General features: G+C 37.6%; 2 protein-coding genes and 1 long non-coding RNA gene across 3 annotated transcripts; 1 reads left to right on the forward strand and 2 right to left on the reverse strand.

The window, feature by feature from the left end:
• The first annotated feature begins 18 nt into the window (after nt 1-18).
• Nucleotides 19-16308, forward strand: LOC144193905 (uncharacterized). The gene is made up of 5 exons (XR_013325788.1): nt 19-334; nt 2434-2527; nt 13150-13249; nt 14106-14249; nt 15735-16308. It is a non-coding gene; the product is annotated as an uncharacterized LOC144193905 (long non-coding RNA).
• On the reverse strand, nt 1402-2347 carry LOC144194129 (uncharacterized). The gene is made up of 3 exons (XM_077712980.1): nt 2337-2347; nt 1563-2280; nt 1402-1434 (listed from the first exon to the last, which is right to left on the reverse strand). The coding sequence occupies exons 1-3, from the start codon at nt 2345-2347 to the stop codon at nt 1402-1404; spliced, it is 762 nt and encodes a 253-aa protein (XP_077569106.1).
• Nucleotides 8219-23419, reverse strand: sv2ba (synaptic vesicle glycoprotein 2Ba). The gene is made up of 13 exons (XM_077712556.1): nt 23267-23419; nt 21086-21675; nt 16132-16312; nt 15756-15907; nt 14100-14233; nt 12816-12905; nt 12634-12747; nt 12469-12557; nt 11590-11754; nt 11371-11504; nt 11091-11291; nt 10420-10579; nt 8219-9571 (listed from the first exon to the last, which is right to left on the reverse strand). The coding sequence occupies exons 2-13, from the start codon at nt 21561-21563 to the stop codon at nt 9388-9390; spliced, it is 2082 nt and encodes a 693-aa protein (XP_077568682.1). The 5' UTR covers nt 21564-21675; nt 23267-23419; the 3' UTR covers nt 8219-9387.
• Nucleotides 23420-24038: the final 619 nt, after the last annotated feature.

Consider the following 24038-nt stretch of genomic DNA (forward strand, 5'->3'; position numbering starts at 1 on the left):
TTTCCTGAGGCCCCTTGACCATTGCACACGGCACTCAATGCTTGAGAAACACTGTCTTAGTGTATTGCGGTTCATTGTGCCTAATGAAGTGAAAATATCCGTATATAATCCACATGTGTTTACTAACATGTCCTAATAGAGCAATCAGCACCTCTGTGTTAACTCTTTCATCCCTTCTTATTAGCTAAAAGGGGTCAAGTTTGTCTTCTTAGCTTGAATATCAAATGAAGCTAATGAGGCTAAGCTAAAAGTCTATGCATTCTTAATGGAAAGTTCCAGTCTAGACTTAGCGGTGCGACATCACTTCACAAGCAAACCACCAACTATTGGACAGGTAGTACACTTTTCTTTCACTATTACTCTTTTATATTCACATTCTTCTGCATGATTCAATATGACGTCCTTTAAATATTGTATAATTAATAATATATCGGTTTTGGGTTTAAATTGGGCAGGAGTGGGAAAAACTACCCAAATTTTTTTTTCAAATGTGACTACGGAATGTTGCGGTGAAACAATACTTTTTGTCATAAATGTTACTTTTTTGAACACTGTACAAAATGTGAAAGCCCAACGAAATAACAGACGTGATAAATTTTATTAGTACAATAGCCACGATACCCAATTTTTGCAAATAATGAGTGACGTAAACGATATTAGCCATGCTCGTTAAAATAAGGGAGAAAGCACAATATGATTCAGTACTTGGTGACCACCAGCAGAGGGTGCTGTTGGTGCGTTTGTGAATGGTTTCATACGTTAAAACTTGTGTAGGCTATTTCCTATTGTTCCATATTTTAAATTTGACACATTATATTCTTTTATTTTCATTATCAGGACCATGATTTGAAAAATTACCCACTTTACTTTTAAAAAGAGGGCTGGTACATCTTGGACTGGCTTCGTTTATCTTTACAGTGCAGATTTTTTTTTTTTTTTGGCACGGGATTGCATTCTACAGTTGCAGTTTTTTGTAATCTATTTTGTAATTTGTTCAAATATTATTTTTTCCCCTCTATAATTCCAATCACTTTTCTGTAGTAGGATTTGTATTTTATTGTATTGTATTCCATTGTATTCTTCACTCATAAGTAGCCTTTGTCATCATCACTGCCCATAACACTGCATAAAACAACAATCAATAAAAAAAACTAAAATCGTCTCAAAAATATTGATCACCTTTTCTCCAAGCAAAGACAACAGTTGACATTGTTTCTACAAATTTATTATAAATAGTGGCATCCAAAAAAATCATATAAAAATAGCCTGTTCCACATGTTCATATTTACACATAAATACAAAAGACATATAAAAGACATGATAAAATAGGTTAAAATATCGTAATAAATTATTCCTTTCACAATGAGGCAGTAGTAGTCGTTGGATGGCGGTTGAGGGTTGTCAAACCCAATAATACTCATTGTTGTACTCAATCTGTATAAAAAAAACAACAAAAAACAAAGATTATGATTAGATAATCAACAAATGGTTAGCTAGAGAGCTAGCTAGCTAGCTTGAGATAGATGTATAGATAAATATAAATAAATGTTTACAATTTTTACCTGAGAAGTTGATCCTCCTTCTGGCAACATATTTGGAAAACTACAACTCCCAGAATGCAATGTTCCATCCTGGCCTTGACACTGCTGCACGTACATGTCATGCTGGGTTTGTGGAGGGTTAGCATAGTAGTAGGGCGAGGAAGATGAAGAGAAGGATGAAGACGAAGAAGACGAGCCGGAAGAAGAAGGGTCTCCCAGTTGAGCCGACAGGAAGGAGATGTAGCGAATAGCCAGGCGGAGGGTCTCGATCTTGGTGAGGGTCTGACCCGTGGGGGCCACAGAGGGCGGTAGGTAGGATCTCAAATGGTGCAGAGCCTTGGTCAAGTCCCTCATCCTCAACTTCTCCTTCTCACTGGCACTTTCACGCTGTTTGCTACGGACCCTCGCCACCCTCCCGGGTTTCCCCCTTGAAGCCACCACCGCATGTCCAGAAGCGTATCCACCCGCCTTGGCGCCCTTGGGTAGAAGAAGAGCTGGCGGTGGGGACGAATCCGGGGACAGGGTCTCCGGAGAAGAGACCCCAGAGAGATCCGAATCGGAGAACCATTGCCGGTAATGCAGGCCGTATTGAAGCGCGGCGTCGGAAGACATGTTGCTGCCGGCCATGTTGCGATAGACGGCGGCTCCTTGCCCGTGTGCCGCTCTCTTCGCGAGCTGCTGCCTTTTTAAAGTCCGGGCCGGAGTCCGGGAGGTGCCAAGTGACACCTCCGCACATTCTCTTCGACAACACACACACACATAAACACACAAAAATACACACTGACACACACACACATAGTGGCCATGGCTGGGAAAAGCAGCAGCAGGAGCAGAGGTGTGAAGTTTGACTCCTCTTCATAACAATAAACACTTATTTTTTTTCTCTTTTCAGGGTCTGTGGCCTTGGTTAAGGAGAAATGAGTTTGACACATGGCTTCATATTTTTATGGAGGATTCGGATCTGGACTAATCAGCATTGGAAAACGGTAAGAAATAATTATGTTGAGATAATAGTTGCAAAAATGATGGAATTCACTTTTAAATTTCTTTTGTTTTTAAATGTATTGTTTTTTTTAATATTCTTGTTTGGGATTTAAATTGAGGGGGAAGGATGAGTTATTTTGCCTGTTTTGCTAGCTAATGTTATCTTAAATGTTAGCATTTAGCCTCCTGGATTAAAAAAAACAGTTGGGTACAAGGGGGATAAATTCAGGGTGGAATAAATCTTCATTTATTCCACATTAATAGGAAATATTTTGTTGACTTTTAACTGTTTTTTTATCAATAGGCAATAGACGAAAAAGTTATATGATTTTTTGATGTTTTTTTTTAAATGTTATTGCAGGAGAGCCATATTAAATATTTAAAAGTAAAAATTACATAAAAATGTGTGCCTTTTTTAGTCAATCCGCTAGCTCACATTTGAGCTAAATGCTAACTTAGCCAGCATTGTAATAATGCTAGCAATGTCATAATCAGTTAGCTCATACGCTAACGAGTCCACCAAATAATAATAACAAATAGTTGGCGTTTTTCTACTCGCTAGCTCACATTTGAGCTTAATGCTAACTTAGCTAGCATTGTAATAATGCTAGCAATGTCATAATCAGTTAGCTCATACGCTAACGAGTCCACCAAATAATAATAAAAACAAATAGTTGGCGTTTTCTACTTGCTAGCTCACATTTGACCTAAATGCTAACTTAGCCATCATTGTAATAATGCTAGCAATGTCATAATCAGTTAGCTCATACGCTAACAGAAAACATCGACACCCAGCTGAGATCGAACACACATTTAAAGCCTTTAATGAATCACAAACAATCCGATCCGTACACGTAATGCACGTCAAAGTGTTTACTATGCGAGTGCGTAACGATTAGGATGTAATGAGCCAAGGTGCGAGGCCTTCACACTGATGAGAAAAGACCAGAGCCAAGGTGTCACTTCGCACCTCAGCTGTGAGAACCTCACTCTCGTTGGAACAGCGCTCAGCTGTGCGCCTTTTCCACTATAAGACAAAGCTTTGCCTGCCCAAAATACGCATTTTCATCACTAAAATTAATCAACGCGTACAGCATTCCAATTGAATTCGATATAAATAGACATAAATGCTATTTGAGCATGAATAGTTGTTCAAAGTGTTTTCTAGCCCAATCAAAACATTATAATGGAATTTTTATGAGATTCGGACTTTTTTTAAATTGGATAATTCAACATGTAATAATAAATCTGTATTATATTCAGTGGAAAAATATCTAAGATTAATTTGTATTTGTTAGAATGCAATATTTTTAGCACTAATTTTTCACTGGTGGATTTTTTAAATATTTTTATGAATTACACTTAAAAATACAGTTTAGTTATAAATGATCGGATCAAATTCAAACTCTTAAGAATTAAAACAGATCCATAATTATTTTTTTTAGTTATGAATGACAATTAAAAAATGTCAGATTTGCGTTTAACAACTTTTTTACGAACATAACTGGATCTCAAAGTTTTATTTTGAAATGTCTCCAAGACACGCAAAATAAAATCAAAATGATGCATTGTGTTCTTTTTTTAAATCATTTTTCATAAATAAAAACAATGTATTATAAGTGGAAAAAATAGATATTCAAAAAGTGTTGTTAAAATCCCATTTTTTACATATTAACTTAAATATTTTTACTTTAAATTGTTTCAAAACAATGTATTTTAAATATTTTTACTTTAAATTGTTGAAAAACAATGTATTTTAAGAGAGAAATATAGATATCATTCAACAAGTATTGTTAAAATTCCATTTTTGAACCTTTAACATAAATATTTTTACTTAAAATTGTTTAAAAACAATGTATTTTAAGAGAGAAATATAGATATCATTCAACAAGTATTGTTAAAATTCCATTTTTTAACCTTTAACATAAATAATTTTACTTTAAATAGTTTAAAAACAATATATTTTAAGGGAAAAATATGTATATCACTCAACAAGTCTTGTTAAAATTCCATATTGTACTTATTGACCTAAATATTTTTACTTTAAATAGTTTAAAAACAATGTATTTTAAGAGAAAAATATAGATCTTATTCAAATAGTATTGTTAGAATTCAATTTTTAACTGTTTAACATAAATATTTTTACTTTACATTTTTGTCAGTTCAAGAAAACAAATAGTTTTCTCCAAAATGAGCAAATAAAGCCTTAAAAAAAGATGAAACTTTTTGAAAAGGAACATATTTTTCCTAATGAAGGGTTAAATGGGCACAGCAGTCAGCTGCTGTCAAGTGGAGGGCAAAGCGAACCGGGCTTGAACCCGCGCCGCCTCGCGACCCGCCCATGCACTGCGGCCGAGGTGAGGCTGTGGGAGCGCGGAAGGCACTTTGGCACCTCTCGGGGGTCACAGCCCACCCACCCACGGTAGCCAGGCTCTGGGACTGGGCTGAGCGCCACCTGTCTGGCTGGGACCGCCAGCCAATCCTGTAAAAGGGATTTGGAATGATGGCAATTGCAGATTTGAGATAAGAGTCTTGTTTTTATTTATAAATGGCTGGATTTGAAAGATTATTACTCTGAAAAATGTCCGCCAGGCCAAAAAATTATTATTATTCAAATGTTGTGAGCATGAAATTAAAAGTTGGAGGAATAAGTATAGGTTGTTTTTTATTTATTTGTAAAAAAAAGATAAGATAAACAATAAACAAAATTGAATTTAATTTAATGCATTTATTGTCATTATTTAACTAAAAATTAATTTAAAAGTGCACAAAAATAAATCATCATAAAATTAAATTTAAATGTACACAAAAATGTCATCAAATTAAATTTAAAATTACACAAAAATGTCATCAAATTACATTTAAATTACACAAAAATAAGTCATAAAATTACATTTAAAAGTGCACAAAAAGTCCTCATAAAATTACATTTAAAAATGCACAAAAATAAGTCCTCATAAAAATATTTATGTGCAATATAAAAAGGAAAATAAAAGATGATAACAGAAGAAAAAAACTAAAAAAATACATATATGAGCTAAAAATAGCAAGTAATCAGGCAAAATATACTACAGGGAAAAAAATCTATCAAAATTTTAAAGACTATTTTAACCAACACTTCAATTTTAAAACCTATCATAGTTCCATTGGAAAAAAATCTGTTAATTTCCTTATCAATGACTATCAATTTGTGAATGGAAATTTCCCCTCGAAAACATACTTGAATCCATTTTTAAACCCAACTTCATTCATGCAGATGTTCTTCCAAATCAGCCATGTTTGTTTATGTGTGGTTATTTTAGCGGGGGTGCCGAGATTGAGGGAGTCACTTTGGACACTTTAGGCGTGAAAGGAGGTTGGAGCAGGAGGTTATTCAGAGGTGGACCGCCACACTCTTCACCACCATTAATGAGTTAATATTCCATTAATCTACACCAGGGGCGTCAAAGTCCCTTTGGTCTGCGGGCCGAATACAACTTCATTTGAGATCAAGTAAACTCATTGTAAAATGACATAGAACTAACAATAAACCCACTTTTTTCCTTTGTATTAGTCACTAATACTAATAATTAGTGCAAAAAATGAGTCAATTATCAAAATGTTTATTAACAGAATTTTCCTTTTACATTATGAACAATATATTATGAACAAGAGAATAACATAAGAACATAAATAAATGTCAATTCATGTTGTCTTCACATACTAAAACACTGCGCCCCTAGCGGATAATACAATAACTACAACCTTTAAAGAAAATTCATTTTTTATACAATGCAGCTTTCTTCCCCGGGCCGTGCCAAACCACCAGACGGGCCGGATCCGGCCCGCGGGCCGTATGTTTGACACCCCTGTATTAGTCACCAAAAAAACAACAAATATTCTGTAATTTACTACACCAGTCTTTACCTAACTACTCAATATTGTGTATCAAACAATTTACCTGCAAAAAAATGAAAATATGGAAAGTTTTTATTCTTCCCTGGCCACATTAATTTAACGATTTATTTTGAAAATCTGAAAATTCCCTTTTCTTACTTGAAAATATGATAGGTGACATTTGGCAGCTCTGATTGGGTGAACCGATTAAATTTTTGATAAAGAGGAACACGCCGTCTTCATCGTCTTCTTCATGACTGATCGTCATGAGTATGTCAGAGTAAATATGTCCTCCTACTAGGACTAGCTCACACTTGTGTGCTGACATGTTTTTTTTGTTTTTTTGCACATGGAAGCTCACTTTCGCACCCCATGTTAGACGGGAACTGTAGCACAGGGTTCATAATCTGTAATCAGTCTCAAATTCTAATAAAAGACAATAACCGACCAAATTAATGTTTAAAAAGCATTGTACATTCTTAATAAAATGGATTATTCATTCCAACATACAGTAATGCCCCGACATACGAGCAATTTGAGATACGAGTACAATTTTGGGCAAATATTTGTCTTGAGATACGAGTACAATTTTGGGGAAATTTTTGTCTTGAGATACGAGTACAATTTCGGGCAAATTTTTGTCTTGAGATACGAGTACAATTTGGGGCAAATATTTGTCTTGAGATATGAGTACAATTTTGGGCAAATATTTGTCTTGAGATACGAGTAAAATTTTGGGCAAATAGTTGTCTTGAGATACGAGTACAATTTTGGGCAAATAGTTGTCTTGAGATACGAGTACAATTTTGGGCAAATATTTGTCTTGAGATACAAGTAATATTCTGGGCAAATATTTGTCTTGAGATACGAGTACAATTTTGGGGAAATATTTGTCTTGACATATGAGACAAATTTTGATATACGAGCATATGGCGGACGTGAGAGGCTGCTCATAAGAACATCATGGCCACTGTCTTTCCCGTCGCAACTCCCTTGTGTAATGTATCTACGAGCACTGGGCGAAGCTTTGCATTTTTTCACTGTTTTTTCCCCCCGTTAGTCAGTGCAAATGGCGGAGCTTGTTCGCTAATATGAGAGGAGTATATATTACTTCTTGTTGGCAAGTGGTCATGTGTTATCCTATCGTGAGGATATTAGTGTGCATCATTTTTGGGATATTTTGAAGGGAAGGCAAAAGTAAACAACCCTCGATAGGTTGCATCTGAAAGTCAGGGTGGAGGCGGGGCCAATACAACCAACCCAGGAGAAGAAAGGTATCAAATTTTAAAACAAAATTAGAATTTAGTTTAATGTAAGGTTAGATAAAATTTATTTTTGCCAAATCCGTCTAATTTTAGTCGTATTAAACACATTTTAGTCCGATTAAACCACTAGTTATCTGTTACTTTCTTAATAGATGGTGAATTAGGACAAATAAAACGTTTAACTTTAGTTTAACGTCAGATCACATTTATTTAAAACAACATTAGAATTTAATTTAGTGTAAAGTTAGATTAAACATATTTTTAAGTGTCTACATTGTAATCCAAATTAATTTAAATTTGTTTATGGTACGAGCACGTTACCATGCAAAAACCCCATTCTTCAAATATCTTACACATATAACAAATATTTTTTTCTGTTCCTATTTCTCCAATAGCTTTGTTATCTATCAGAAAATGTATGTTTAATTTGTAATAATTGTACAACAAGAAATCTGCAAACTGTCCAAATTTAAACAAACTGGACCATATTATTGAGATATTTACATATTTGGGTTCTCATTTTTCTTGAATTACATAAAGCAAAACAGCAGATCAACACCCCTTGTCTTTATTCAAGTCATGACAGAATTACTATCTTACATCTAATTTACACAGTTCTAGTAATATATGTACACGCACAAATATTATATATTAACTATTTTGTTAAAGTACAATCACACACACACACACACACGCATGGCAAGAAACGAAAAAAAGTCACACACTCCTCAGAAATATTGACACATGTTGTCAAAAAACGCAGCAGGTTTGTGTAAGAATCTTCTTTGTCAGTCATAACAATGTTACAGTGAGAACATTATAGCAAAAAAATGGAATCATTTCAATTAAAAAACACACAATCACACACACACAACATTGGGAAAAAAAACAAAACTGAAAATTAAAACTACAAGACACGACTTGACGACAAAATGGGATGAAAAAAAAATCCGGAAGACCAAATAACTTCAAAACTAGAACGCTTAAACGGGGAAATTAGCTAAGCGCGATATACAAAACAGTACACGAGTGCGGGATAAACAAAGAAATTTCTGGGATATCGGTTGTTGAACAGTTTCCACCAGGCGGTAAATTGGGTCAGCTAAATTCTGATTTTGTTTGGTAAAGCCTTAGCGGCTTAAGCTAGCTGATTAGCATATTTTTGTTCAAAAATGTATTTACGTATGTGAGTTAGCGTAACTGTAAGAACGTTAAAATTCAACTAAAATCCAGCCGATTTGCCGTTTTGATCGTAAACGTTACGTGTTAGCCGCCAAAAAAATTAGCGTAGATGAAGAAGGCCACATGGTAAACAACGACGGCGGCCATTTTGTTTGTTTCCCCCGCACTTTATCGCCCAAAACACCGCTCGGTGGAAACTTTCGTTCTTTTGGGATCGGAACCAAAGCACAACGTGGCGACTGGAAATAGTACAACAACTTTTTAAGCCTGTCTTCTTAAAGCTTGCCCTAAAATTTTGTCACTACATGAATGTGTAAACCGAAGAGAGGAGAAGATCACTAAACTGACAAATACTAGTTTCACACTCACGCACGATCCAGGTGGACCTGAGGATTGGAACGGGAACAGTTGGTGAAGGTCCTGGCGGGCCATGTAAAACATTTCAGTTCTGATTCCGCCGGAAAAACTGGAGGTCCGCCGTAGTTAAGCGGCCTGTTGGCGGCGGCGGTGTTGGCGTGGGTGGCGACGCATGGCTTTCTTCAAGATAGGATCTTCTCCCGGGTCTCGGGTAATTTGAGGGCCAGCAGACCCCCGCAAACTAGTGCCGCGAAGGCCAAGAAGATGGGGATGATCTTGGTGACGCCTATGAACGCCGCAAAGATGAAGCTAGCGATGATGGCGGCTAACTTGCAGACGCCGTTGAGGATGCCGAATGCGGTGCCTCTGAAATGACATAGCGGAGAAGGATGTTTAATTCGTCAATGGGGTGTTTAGACGTTTGGTCGCTGGTCAAATGTTGATAGAGAGAGAGTTTAATATCTAAGTACTGTTTAATGTCTAAGTACCGTTTAATATCTAAGTACTGTTTAATAACTAAGTATAATTTAATATCTAAGTACTGTGTTTAATATCTAAGAACTTTTTAATATCTAGGTACATTTAGCCGGCGACCAAACGTCCGGCGACCAAACGTCCGGCGACCAAACGTCCGGTGACCAAACGTCCGGCGACCAAACGTCCGGCGACCAAACGTCCGGCGGCCAAACGTCCGGCGGCCAAACGTCCGGCGGCCAAACGTCCGGCGGCCAAACGTCCGGCGGCCAAACGTCCGGCGGCCAAACGTCCGGCGGCCAAACGTCCGGCGGCCAAACGTCCGGCGACCAAAACGTCCGGCGACCAAAACGTCCGGCGACCAAAACGTCCGGCGATCAAAACGTCCGGCGACCAAAACGTCCGGCGACCAAAACGTCCGGCGACCAAAACGTCCGGCGATCAAAACGTCCGGCGATCAAAACGTCCGGGCGACCAAAACGTCCGGGCGACCAAAACGTCCGGGCGACCAAAACGTCCGGGCGACCAAAACGTCCGGGCGACCAAAACGTCCGGGCGACCAAAACGTCCGGGCGACCAAAACGTCCGGGCGACCAAAACGTCCGGGCGACCAAAACGTCCGGCGACCAAACGTCCGGTCACGGTCAATATTTGTGGGCCAATAGAATCATTTGGCTAGCTCAGTTAGATTCTAGTCTACGTACCAAAAGAAGAAATGAACAAACATGGTTTGGTTCTACCTTTTAGCTGAAGGGTACAGCTCCACAGAAATGACTTCCAATCCGTTCCAGGCTGCTACGCTAGCGCCGTAGAACAGACACTGCCAACAGATGACCGCTCCTTGGCTAAAGCTCAGTAGGAGTAAGAAGGTACATGCAGATGATCCCAACATGGAACCACCTGGAAAGATGAGACAGTGTTTTTTAAAAATATTTATATACTACTTTTCGGTAGAAAGTGGTTATGCGTTATCCTATCGTGAGAACATTTGTGTGCATCATTTTGGGAATATTTTGAAGGGAACAGTATTTTTGAGTGCCGGTATAGTAATCCAATTTCATTTAAATTTGTTTTTGATGTTACGAACACGTTGCCATGCAAAAAATCTCCCCTCAACAAAATCTGTCTAATTTTAGCACTATTAAACCACTACTTATTTGTTACTTTCTCAATAGATGGCGAATTAGAACAAATAAAAATGTTTTTCCAATCCACGATCCAGTTTTTGGTGTTTTTTCAAAGGATTAGAACGAATTTATTAGTTTTTAGTTCATTTCTATGGGAAACGTTCATTTGCGTTACAAGTAAATCGACATACGAGCTCAGTCCCTCAACAAATTAAGCTCTTATCTCAAGGTACCACTCTATTAGGACTTTTAAAACCTTTGTCTGTTTAATACAAGGAACTGACCTATCATTCGAATCCGTCCAATCTTGTCCATAAAGAGCGCTGAGATGATGTTGCCAGGTAGCACGGCTAAGCTACCCAAAAAGCTGACTAGATAGATGACGATATCATTCTCCTCCTGGAAATTGAGATGGCAGCCTTTTTTGGGGTGTAGAAATGTAGTGTTCTCCATTCGACATTCTTTGAATTTCTCCTGCCAGAAATCTGGTGAAAAACAACATGCATTCATTCATTCCACTCAATTTTGTTCATTCGTGGGCAGATTTGGACTCAGTGGCGCCACCTGTGTTGTAGAAAACAGTGTTTTTGATGGTGCAGTTCTCAAAGAAGCTGTTGGTGGACTTGACGTCCTCAAAATAGCAGTTTTCGAACAAAGAGTCTTCAAATTTGACTGATTTGATCTCGATGTTGGCGAACCTAAAATGAATGGAGACAGAGTTGAAGACAAAAAGTTCCGTTGCCGTAATAGTTGATTAAATTTGGAGGGCGGTTGTAAACAGACTTGTCGTGGATGTACTCGCCCTCACGGTGGACTTGGTTGACCAGCGAAAAGTTGAAGTGGAAGCGCTCCACGCGTTCCCGGTGGAAAATGCGTACTTTGGATTCGTACTCTTGGAACTGCATGTACTTGATCATGTCGGGGAACCATACTCCAAGGCCGTGGTAGCTAACGGGCGCAAACAAGCGTTAGCATTTTTATTTTTTGGGGGCTAACAGGACCCGATTGTTCCATAATTCATTTTTTTTTTTTAGCCAAAACATACTAATATTCTAGAATGTAATTTTTTTTTGCTATTTCGGTCTCTTTTGTTAAAAACTGCTACATCTTAAATTATATTTCAAGAAATCATACTTTCAGAACTACTATTTGAAATACAGGTGTCAAAGTGGCGGTTTGGGGGCCAAATCTGGCCCGCCGCATCATTTTGTACGGCCGAGAATGTCAATCATGAGTGGCGACTTTTTGTCTTAGGAACAAATTTGAATGAAGATTATAGATGTATATTATATTTCCTGTTTTTTACAGCAATTATTGCAATTTTTAATCCAATTTTTTTCTTTGTGTTTTTAGTTCAAAAAACATTTTGCAAAAGCTAAAAATAATTATATTCAAATATTTTCTGTTTTCCACTTTAATATTTAATTTTTTTTAATTTTATTTCCTTTTGGAATGAAAAACAAATGCTTAAAAGATTTTTTCCCTGACTAAGAAAAATAGTTAAAAAATAAACAATGTTTGAAATCGTTAAAAAACTGAATATTTAGGGATTTTCGTCTGATTAAAAAAAAAAAAATGCAATGGTCCGTCCGGCCCACATGAAACCGAATCTACATTAACACGGCCCACGAACCAAGTTTGACACCCTTGATCGAAAATCACCTGAAGGCCAGACAGAACCAGACGATAACCAGAAAAAGTCCTTGCAGCCTCAACTCTGGCGCTGATAACGACATCACGTTAGCCATTACCTGAGGGACAAAACACAAGAACACGGTTAAGGGTGAAAACCGACTTGTCAGGACCCCAAACGGCTCTTTGAGCCACCTGTTGCAACATGGTCACATGTCTGACGGTCCATCGTTGGAAGGCGGTGCCTGTGTCGCTTTGGATCTCGATGAACTCGTCCTCTTGCGTTTCTGGCGCCTTGATATTACTCACCTGGACAACAACGTTAAATGTCTTATCTATTGCCAATGGATTCAGTTGGTTGTGAACGAACGACTCACTGTGAAGACTCTTTCTGGTTCGCCTTTGGCTTTCCAATTGGTGTCGTGAACCCGACGTAGCACCATCCAAGCCTCATCATGTCGTGCACTCTAAAATGATAAATATCTTTGTATTGATTTATTATTTTGCATTTTTTTGCCATTATAATTATTAGTATGGGTTAGGATGAGTAAATGTGCAATGCAGTGGTACCTCGATATACAAGCAATTTGAGATACGAGTCAATTTTCGGGCAAATATTTATCTTAAGATATGAGACACTAAGTTTTTTTTGTGTTGGCGAGTGGTCTTGCATTATCCTATTGTGAGGACATTTGTGTGCATCATTTTCAGGATATTTTGGAGAGAAGACTAAAGCAAACAACTCTCGATAGGTTGCAACTGAAAATCAGGGTGGAGGCGGGGCCAATAGCGCTTACCCGGGAGAAGAAAGGTATCAACATTTAAAACAAAATTAGAATTAAGTTTAGTGTAAAGTTAGATTAAACTTATTTTTGAGTGTCTGCATTGTAATCCAAGTTTATTTAAATTTGTTTGTTATGTTACTAGCAGGTTGCCATGCAAAAAGTTTCCCATCTGCAAAATTTATCTAATTTTAATATTATTAAATACATTTTAGTACTATTAAAGCACTAGTTATTTGTTACTTTGTTAATAGATGGCGGATTAGACCAAATGCAAAGTTTTTTTCAATCCAATATCCTGTTTTTGGTGTTTTTTCAGAGGGTTGGAACAAATTAATTAGTTTTTAGTTCATTTCTATGGAAAGTTCATTTGAGTAAATCGACATACGAGCTCATTCCCTCAACGAATTAAGCTCATATCTCAAGGTACCACTGTACTAATATGTATGAAAATGTACGTCATGTTCTTCAGCCCCATGGGCACACCATCTCTTCCTAGTATGAGGATAACCTGTACTACAAAATGCGCTGGAACAATTTCTCCAAAACCACCGACTCCCCTGGTGATTTATTAGTTCCGCAAATAAAAATGACAGTCCAGCCGTCACCTCTGCCTTCGGCTCTATTTTTACACTCCACACTCCAACCAGGTATGCAGTTGTGCAAGAGTGTTTGTATTCCAACCCCTGTCTGTCACAAACTGAGCCAATAATAAGACCGCATGAGGTTAAGTGACGACTGACAAGGTGCACGGTGTTCCGGTTGACAGCTTAGCGAACGTTCGCTAACTTGGCGTAGCGACGTCGTGTTGCTTTCTGGACGGAGGGGGTTTGGCGTTATGACATTGCAAAGGAGGAGACTAATACGAGTAATTCTGACCTCCAGGAGGAACCGTGGACTTTCCGGCATGAAGACCACGCCCACCAGAGCGGCCAAGGCGGGAAAAAGACACACGAGGATGAAGAGCCTCCAGCTGTGCATCTGGAATTCGGTGCCGATGGCGAATCCCCAACCTGGAAACGTTTCAGGGTAAGTTATTGTTGATATGTAGTAGCAATTACCATATTTGTACGACTATAAGGCGCACCACATTTTAAGGCGCACCCTCAATGAATGACATTTTTTCCATATATAAGGCGCAGTGTATTATAAGGCGCACTGTCTATTTTGGAGAAAATGTAAGACTTAAGTGCGCCTTATAGTGGTGAAAATACGGTAATTGCTATTGACTTCCAGGTATGAAGATCTCACTACCTTACAGTCACCTCTAGAGCCAGCCATTATTGATCTTTTGGATTTTTTAGTATAAAATCTTGCAGTGGGGGAGGAGCTATATGATGGAAGATGTTGTAAACTAAGATGGCATCTGCATATTTAACAGTATTGTTTCAGTTCAGGCATTTGTGTTTTTTTAATATCCGACAGTGGTGGTTTGTCGTTTTTGGGTTTCTGTTTAGGTCCATATATAAGGCGCACTGGATTATAAGGCGCACTGTCTATTTTGGAAATTTTTTTTAAGACTTTTAGGTGCGCCTTATAGTCGTAAAAATACGGTACTACTAGTTTTGTGATTCTTTCCGAATGCCCTAAAATGCTAGAAGATAGCACCGGAGCTCTGGCTAATAGGAAAACAGGTTGAAAGGATATACCTCTACTTATGAATGTTTCTACATATAAAATATTCAGGTTAAGAAAGGCAGCAGTTGGAAAATTTGTCTTGGGATATGAAAGAAATTGAAATAAAAATCCCTTGCGATTGGCTGGCCACTGATTAATGATGTCCCCCACCTAGTGCTCATTGTTGGCTGGGATATGCTCCAGCACCCCCTGCGAGCGAAAATGGAGAAATCCATTAAATGCATAATCTTAAAATTCAAGCATCCCCTGAAACATAAATACACTTATTCCTCTGTACTGTATTTAATTCATGCTTAAAGCTAAATTATCCTTTATTTTTGAACATGGACACCAAAAAAGTTTTTTTTTTTAGTTTTTTAAGTCGTAAAGTTGTGCCCTTTCACTTTTCATTCTCAAAAACTAGAAAATGTTTTAACATGTTTGTTTTTGTATTAGCTTGAAAAAAATATTAGCTTGTTTTCCTATTTTAGCCAGTTGTATATCACATTTTCATACAAAATTGTCATACTTTTATACATTTTTAATGGTTAAATTGCTAATATTTGGTACCGTGGAAAGGATTAGGCCTCTAAAATATGAAATACATTTCAATTTCGGAGAAATTTAGCTCACAAAACTACTCCTGGCACCAATGAATTTCATAAATTGCGCTACCACAGTTTTTTACTATCTCAGTTTAGCATTTACCGCTAAAAACCTGATGCTAACAAACGCTGTAGCCACCACCACAGCCTCAAAATACCATTATAATCATTTTAGAGCTCATTAGCCAATCAAATCTATAGAAAATTGGCCACTTTGATGATGTAACTTTCTCAAAAAACTACATTTAAAAAAAAAAAAAATTGCTAACACTTAGCATCTTTTCTTCAACAGTCACAAAAATGTGGGTGTTACCATAATGGGGAATAATCCCCCAAGCAGTGAAGGATGCATAGAGACCCCCCAACATCCAAAACATGCAAAGCCAGCTGAGATGTTCTCCCCGTTTGTCCATCTGGAGGAATTCCGTGAAGTAGGTGTACACAATCGGAATAGAACCACCAATCCTAGAAAATATATTGAAATATACTTCTTGTCACTTTGCCCAACATTTAAATACTTGACTATAAACATTTTTTCACCCGCCAAAAGGTTAATAGTCAATGATCCACTCGATGTTATTTATTCCCATAGAATGCAAATGGGAGCATAAATAAATATAAATGTATTATAAACGGTAAAGGTCAGGTTTTGTATATGTAATTATGCGGGTAAATGTAGGCGGTCTTACCCAAAGCCGGAGCAGAACCTGAAGAAGAGAAAGAAACCGTAGCTTTGGGCGAAACAGGACAGGAAGGAGAAGATCAGGTCGATAGACAGAACGTAGATCAGACACTTTCTGCGACCCATCTTGTCGCATAGACCGCCCCATACTAGTGCGCCAACCATCATGGCCACGTACACCAGTAAGCCTAGAGACAAATACATATTTAAATTGAGTTTTTCTAGTACTTTTGCTTGCTTATTAAGAAATGGAAAATGATATTTTTCATATGCAATAACAGTAAGACGCGAGATTGTCTGCAGATTCTAATTCATAACAAATATTCTGCTATTTAATGGAATATAATACAGTAATCCCTCGAGTATCACGACTTCACTTAGCATGATTTTTTTCTGCTATTTATTACATTTTTTCTTAAATTCATAAAATGTGTAAATACACACTAAAAATGAATAAATACTTTATTTTAATTTTTTTTAAATAGGGGTGGCCTTACTTCGTGATTCATACTGCTACTACTTAAGTTCATAAAATGTGAAAATACACACTAAAAAATGAATAAATTTTTTATTTTTAATTTTTTTTATAGGGGTGGCCCTACTTTGCGATTTTTTGATTTTTGCGGCCATGTTTGGTCTACATTAACCGCGATATGTGAGGGATTACTGTACTTATTTTTAATTTTTTTTTAAAATTCATTTCCACCTTTTTCCAATGAAACACTACAAAAAATGAAAATAGAATTTGAGAAATAGATTTCTAAAACATTTTCCCAGAAAGTCAGGAAAAATTGGCGAATTGCTGGCCAACCAATCACCGAGCACAAGGAGACAAATTCCAACCAATCATAGCTAGTGACAATTTAAAGTCTTCAACCATGCTAGCATCAATGTTGTTGTATATATGGGAGGAAACCAGAGTACCCGGAGAAAACCCACTCAAGCCCGGGAAGAACATGCAAACTCCACATTGTGAAAACCCACCTAGAATCGAACCCTCAACCCCAGAACTGTGAGTCAGACATGCTAACCATGCTGAAATATATGTATTAGATTATGTATTGGAAATGTGTAGTAAATTTCACTGTCACAGTAGCAAGAGGGTGAGAATACAGACACAGAAAAATACATTTTAGACATAAATAAATATGTAACAAATAAGTAAATATAAAGTATAAATGTATATGTCAACACATAGTATTCGTATACATGTATGTAAGTAAATATAATATACATGTGAGCACTTTCTGCTGAAATGAGTTGATTGTAGTTGCATGAAAAGACCACTGGGGGGCAGCATTTGCCCTTTTGTAGCAGAGCCCCCCTTTTGATTTGCTGACGTATGTTTTTACACACTCACTCCATGTTGACTCCAACGATCGAGACGCTTGAATATTCATGCGGCAGGAAAAAGAAATAAAGGTCAGCGTCATAAAACGGCCAAGTCGGCCGCCGGCAAATGTTTTTCCGCCGCCATTACGGATTTGTTAATGGCGCCCACTCGGTCAGCAGGTGTTCAAGTCCGGTTGAGTCATTTTTTGCACGGTTTCTAACACCGACCCGCCGCGCTGCCCATTAGATAGAAACCATTAGGAAGTTCCTCTTTATTTCTTGAAGGGGATTTAATAGACACCCCCCCCCCCCATCTCCATCCAGTCCCGCTAGCCGTCACCAACCTGCTGTTTTACTACGCGTCCTAAAATACGGCGCGCCCATAAACGGCTTAACGGCACGTGGAGTCGTCGTGTGAGCCTTCCCCGTGGATTTGTGGGCCGACCCGGTCCGGCTCGTGCGAGTTCCGAGCGGAATAAAAAAATGGAAGTGACCACGAATGACCAATCCTGCATTTGTTTTGCTTTGTACAGAATTTGGAGCAGCAATTTGGTGTAAATATCGCACACATTTTGACTTTGTACGCATTTCTGTAGACATTTCTTTGCTATTCATGCAATTCTAGTTTATGTAAAAGCAACATACAATTAGTATTTACCCACATTTTTCTTTCCCTGAATTATACAATGCCTTGATTGACCCAAATGCCAATGAACTGAGTAACTAACCCATCCATTCCATCTACTAAATGACTAAATTACTAGCCGTGGAGATAGACTGGCTGAGTGACTAAATAAGCAAAGATTCAATCAAGTAATGACTCTCTGATTGACTCATTTATTCACCATCAGTTGATCTACGTGCCTATGTACCTAAACATTGGACCAATGGTCAAAGAATAACCAAATGACAAACTCAATTCACCATTGGATACATATTCTAAGTGACCAATCAGTGATTTTCTGACTTACTAATGACTTGAGCACATTCCAGCCCCAGACCAACTAACCAACCCACCAACCAATTCATCATGGGATAAATGAACAAAGTGACCAATAGGTGATTTCTTTACATTTGTTTTTACTTACTAGTGAATTGATCACCTGTCCAGCCTCAGACCAAACAACCAACCAATTAACCATTGAATAAATGAACCAAGTGATCAATTGGCAATTTTCTGTCTTACTACCGAATTGACTAACTCAGTCCCACTCACTAACCAACCTACCAACCAATCCACCCACCAACCAGTTGACTATTGGAAAAATTAACTAAATTAACAGAATTTACCATCTGTCTAGCCTTTGCGATTTTTTTCTCCTATTAAATATTAATATATATATTTTTAAAGTTTATTAAAATTTGGAAATACACATTGAAACTCAACACTGAAGTTTAAAAATATATATATATATATATATTTATTATTTTTTTTTTTCCATAGGGGTGGCCCAACTTTGTGATTGTTCAATTTTCAAGGCCATGTTTGGTCTACATTAACCGCAATATTCGAGGGATTACCGTAATCCCTCGATTATCGTGGAATTTAGTAAAAAAAAAATTTTTTTTTTAAAAGTTCATAATAATGTGAAAATCCATGCTAAAAAACTTTTTTTTTAAATACTGGTGACCCTACTTCGCAGTTTTCCATTTATCGCGGCCATGTTTAGTCTACATTAACCACAATAATCGAGGGATTACTGTACTATACATTTAAATGTAAGTATGACAATATTAACAATCAACAATGACGTTTTCATCTGCTACCAATAACCGATACAATCCAAATCAGAGCCAAAATAGCCAAAACCAGATCTCTTTCCAAAAAAAAAACATACTTAAAAAAAACCCACAATTTGAAATGACCCAAAAAACATCTAAAACACATAAATTGCCATTTCCATTACCATGATATAACCCCCCAAAAACACCAACAATTTTTAATCGTGAATCCCATCTGCGGCTTCAGCCTTAGGATCATGACTATATGAATCAAAGTGGATGATTCTGCCCAATTTTCAGCACCCACGGCCATTTTTACCGCAAACAAGACACCATCTCATTTGCCTTCTTTCCTTCCTATCTCCCCAATTTTACCCGCAGAAGCACGTCAGAGGCTCCGAGCGGGTGTGACAGCACGGCGATGGCGGCTGCAACATGTTCCGTATTAGCTCGGGAACGCCACACACACACACTTGCTGGCGAGATGCAATCACCCACCACCTGCCTCCCCATCCATCTCCCTCCCACACTAGCGCATCCCCGGAGCCCGTTGTTCAGATGAAATGATGGCGCTGTTTCGACGGGCCGCGGGAACAAGGTGAGAGGCTTTCATTTGCTCTAGCGAGCAGAGGAACAGACGCTATTTCCTTGTCATTTGGACTCGTGTTGCATACTGATGCCTGAGGCATTTTCACTACTATCCACAAGGGGCACAACCCCCAATAGAGAAACCTTAAGTGGATTTACGCAAAGAAATAAACAGGAGGGTGGGAGTGGAAATGTAAAACTATTTATGGGAGAGGAAGGATTGGGAATTGTGGGGAATTGAATCGATTTTTTTGATAGTTTAAAGTACAGGTGTCAAAGTGAAGGTCCGCGGGCTAAATGTGGACCGCCGTGTCGTTTTGTGTGGTCCGGGAAAGTAAATTATGAGTGTTGACTTTCTGTTTTAGGATCAAATTTAAATGAAGAGTATAAATGTATATTACATTTCCTGATTTTCCCACTTTTGATTCAATAATTGTAATTTTTTAATATTTTTTTTCTGTTTAGTTCAAAAATCATTTTGTAAAATCTAAAAATATATAAAAATAAGTTATTAGTAAACATTGTTTTAGATCTATTAAAAACGGAATATTCAGGGCTTTTAATCCAGTTCTTGTATTCTATTTATTAAAAAAAATAATCTAAATATTATATCTAAAATTGTCCAGATTTATTTTAAATTTCCTGATTTCCCCCTTATAAATCAAAAATTGTCATTTTTTGATAATTTTCCCCCCTGTGTTTTTAGTTCAAAAATCATTTTATAAAATCTAAAAATATATAAAAAAGCTAAAATAAACATTGTTTTAGATATATTTAAAAACAGAATATTCAGGGTTTTAATCTAGTTCTTTTAATCCATATATTAAAAAAAATCTTAATATTATATCTAAAATGGTCCAGATTTATTTTAAATTTCCTGATTTCCCCCTTATAAATCAATAATTGTCATTTTTAATCCATTTTTTTCTCTGTTTTTAGTTAAAAATCATTTTGGAAATTCTAAAAAAATATATAAAAAAGCTAAAATAAACTATTAAAAAAACGGAATATTCTGAGCTTTTAATCCAGTTCTTTTAATTCATTTATGAAAAAAATAAATCTAAATATTACATCTAAAATGGTATTTATTTTAAATGTCCTGATTTCCCCCCTTTTAAATCAACAATTGTCATTTTTTAATCAAATTTTTTCTGTTTTTAGTTCAAAAATAATTGTATAAAATCTAAAAATATATTAAAAAAAACCTAAAATAAACATTATTTTAGATCTATTAAAAAAACTGAATGTCTTAATGTGACCCACAAACCAACCCTCGCTTGACACCCTTGACTAACATGCTCTCAAACGCCGTCTCTTACCCAGCATGCCCTTGTCGGAGTTCGAGATGCACATATCCTTCTCAGCGCTGGGCATGACGAAACCCACCACGAATCCATCCACGCCGTCGGCCATCAACGCCAAACCCAGCACGGCGAAAAGCATCCACTGGAAACGTCCATGTCCGCAGTCCTCCATGATGCTCTCATACTGTTCAGCCAGGTTCTCCTCATTTTCCTCTTGCTGGGCGGCCATCTTGGCCTTCCTCCTGGCCTCCACGCGAGCCGCCCTCCGGGCCGCCTTGACCTCATCCGGGTGCGGCACCCCCTGGTACTCGCCCTCGTACATCTGCTCGTCCTCGTCGGCGCCTTCCGTGGCGTCGCTGGCCGCGTCTTCATCTTGCGGCGGGTAGTCCGTCTGGTGGGGGTATCCGTCCTGTCCGCCGCCATCTTGGCTGTAGGTGTACTCCGTCGTTTCGCCCGCCTGTTGGTTGACGTTGTTTTGATAGGGGTCGTTCATGGTTTCGTCTCCAGGTTTCGGCGCTAATGGAATGGATGCGTTTTGGTGTGGCGAGACGTGCGGGGGGGCCTCAGCGGCTACGTGGATGCACTATGACCTTCGCATGCTCAACCTGGAAGGTAACAAAAGTGATGTCATCTTTATTAGAACTTTATTCAAACCGAGGGAGGTCGTGATTGGATGTTAGATGGATACGACAAAGATTGTGGCCACGGTTACAGCAGCAAAAAACACTTAAGAAATGGCGTGTTACAGGGGCGGGAATTAGGAAGGGTTCTGTGGGCGAGGCTGTATGTAGGGCCCTGGCCGCTAGGGGGCTTGGTTGGGTGGGAGGAGAATATATAAGAAATGGGGGGGGTTTGGTGTAACAGAGCAATAAATCGTAACCGGATGTTTGGTCGCTGGTCTTTTGGTGACAGTTTACTGTTGAAACCATCTTTCAAAATTATATTCATGAGAGAGAGTTTGATCTCTAAGAGAGAGTTTGATATCTAAGAGAGAGTTTAATATCCAATTACTGTTTAATATCTAAGTGCTTTTGAAACTAGCTCTCAAAATTATATTAAAGAGAGTTTAATATTTAAACAGCTACTGTTTTCAACAGTACTGAGATATTAAACAGTACTGAGATATTAAACAGTACTGAGATATTAAACAGTACTGAGATATTAAACAGTACTTAGATATTAAACAGCACTTAGATATTAAACAGCACTTAGATATTAAACAGTACTTAGATATTTAACAGTACTTAGATATTAAACAGCACTTAGATATTAAACAGTAGTTAGATATTAAACACTACTTAGATATTAAACAGTACTGAGAAATTAAACTCTCTCATGAATATAATTTTGAGAACTGGTTTCAACAGTAAACTCTCTCCCACCAAAAGACCGGCGACCAAATGGAACCAAATGACTGGGGACCAAACGTCCGAGCACCCAATAAATTGGTATTTTAGTGTTAAAATATATACATCAGTAAGTATCTTCACGATAGTGGAGGAAAAAATATTGCATGATTTTTTTTTTTTTTCGGGGTTGGTCGTTTCGATAGAAAAATATATAGTATTTGGCTGCTCGGTTCTAGCATTGTCGTGTATAAATGCATCCCATAAAATATTTTAATTATTAATTTCAGTTAAGAATTCGGCACAAAGAGGAGAACCGTTTAAAACTGGGAACGATAAAAAAACTACTGTACTATATTTTCGATATTGTTATTAATTAATAATTTGACAGTCATCCATCCTCAATGCAATTACCAAATTTAATACTTTTTGTACATAACAGTCAATCTCTCTCAAATCGTCCAATTTATAGACATTCTTCCCTTGCTTAAAATACAATTATCACCCTTATTTTGATATATGAGTAAAATAAAAATGGAATCTAATCTCAGTTGACCTTAGCCAGTCAAAGGACAAACGTCAGCGATGTCCGCTCACCTGTCACGCTCAATTCCTCCCGTTAAATCGAGCTAAAATCACTTCTAACAATACGCTATTCTCCATACTTTAACTCTCAAAACACGGACAAATAAATCCAAAAACTCATTTTAGTCCTTCCAGAAAAAACTAAGAAGCTTAACTAGGCCTTTACTTGTCATTTTTATCAAACCAGAACACAATAAAAACTGAAAAACCAGTATATCTTTTGATTGACAGCTCAATTCAAATCAATTCTAAAAAGTTTTCTTACCAGACGGGCCTTCCGTAAAACCACATCCAAGTGCAGGGAAATTAAAAAAAAGGAAAAATCTCCAACAGGCATTTTCAAACGTCTAAAGCCGACATGTCAGTTTGTCCCGACCGAGACCGTGATGCAGTCAAGCCCGAGGGATTAGGATCCAACCTCACGATACGACAAAACCCCCCCACCAACCCCACCCAACCCTGTTCTGCCTCACCCGGGATCATCCCCGCAGGAGACCGGTTCTCCTCCCCCATTTTTGGAAACTAATGGTACGATCCTGTCTGTGACATTAGGCCCAAATTTGTTGAGATTTCCTATTAAAAAGGTCTCAATTTAACCAAAAGGTGGCTTTTAATAACATAAATCAGGCCGGAAAATCACTAAATCTAACTTTTACTCATGAAAAAGTCCATTTTATTGGTATTTTCTAAGGCAGTGGTTCTTAAGTTTTAGATAGCTAGCACCGAAAATAAAGTACCGTATTTTCACGACTATAAGGCGCATTTAAAAGTCTTAAATTTTCTCCAAAATAGACAGTGCGCCTTATAATCCATTGCGCCTTATATATGGAAAAAAAACAGAAAACCAATAAGGAAAAACCACCACTGTCGGATATTAAAAAAACACAAACGCCTGAACTGAATACTCAATACTGTTAAATATGCAGATGCCATCTTGGTTTACAACATCTTCCATCATATAGCTCCTCCCCCACTGCAAGATTCTATACAAAAAATCCAAAACATCAACAATGGCTGGCTCTAGAGGTGACTGTAAA

Source organism: Stigmatopora nigra, chromosome 3 (genome assembly GCF_051989575.1).
Source record: "Stigmatopora nigra isolate UIUO_SnigA chromosome 3, RoL_Snig_1.1, whole genome shotgun sequence".
NCBI lineage: Eukaryota > Metazoa > Chordata > Actinopteri > Syngnathiformes > Syngnathidae > Stigmatopora > Stigmatopora nigra.

Excerpts from the sequence above, each read along its gene's own strand:
- LOC144194129 (XM_077712980.1), bottom strand. Across the intron at positions 1,435-1,562 it reads AAGGAGGATCAACTTCTCAG|ATTGAGTACAACAATGAGTA; the intron begins GTAAAAATTGTA and ends TTTTTTATACAG.
- sv2ba (XM_077712556.1), bottom strand. The coding sequence starts at position 21,563 with ATGAACGACCCCTATCAAAACAACGTCAACCAACAGGCGGGCGAAACG. Across the intron at positions 11,292-11,370 it reads CACTGTTTTCTACAACACAG|ATTTCTGGCAGGAGAAATTC; the intron begins GTGGCGCCACTG and ends GTTTTTCACCAG. Across the intron at positions 9,572-10,419 it reads CTGTACCCTTCAGCTAAAAG|AGGCACCGCATTCGGCATCC; the intron begins GTAGAACCAAAC and ends ATGTCATTTCAG.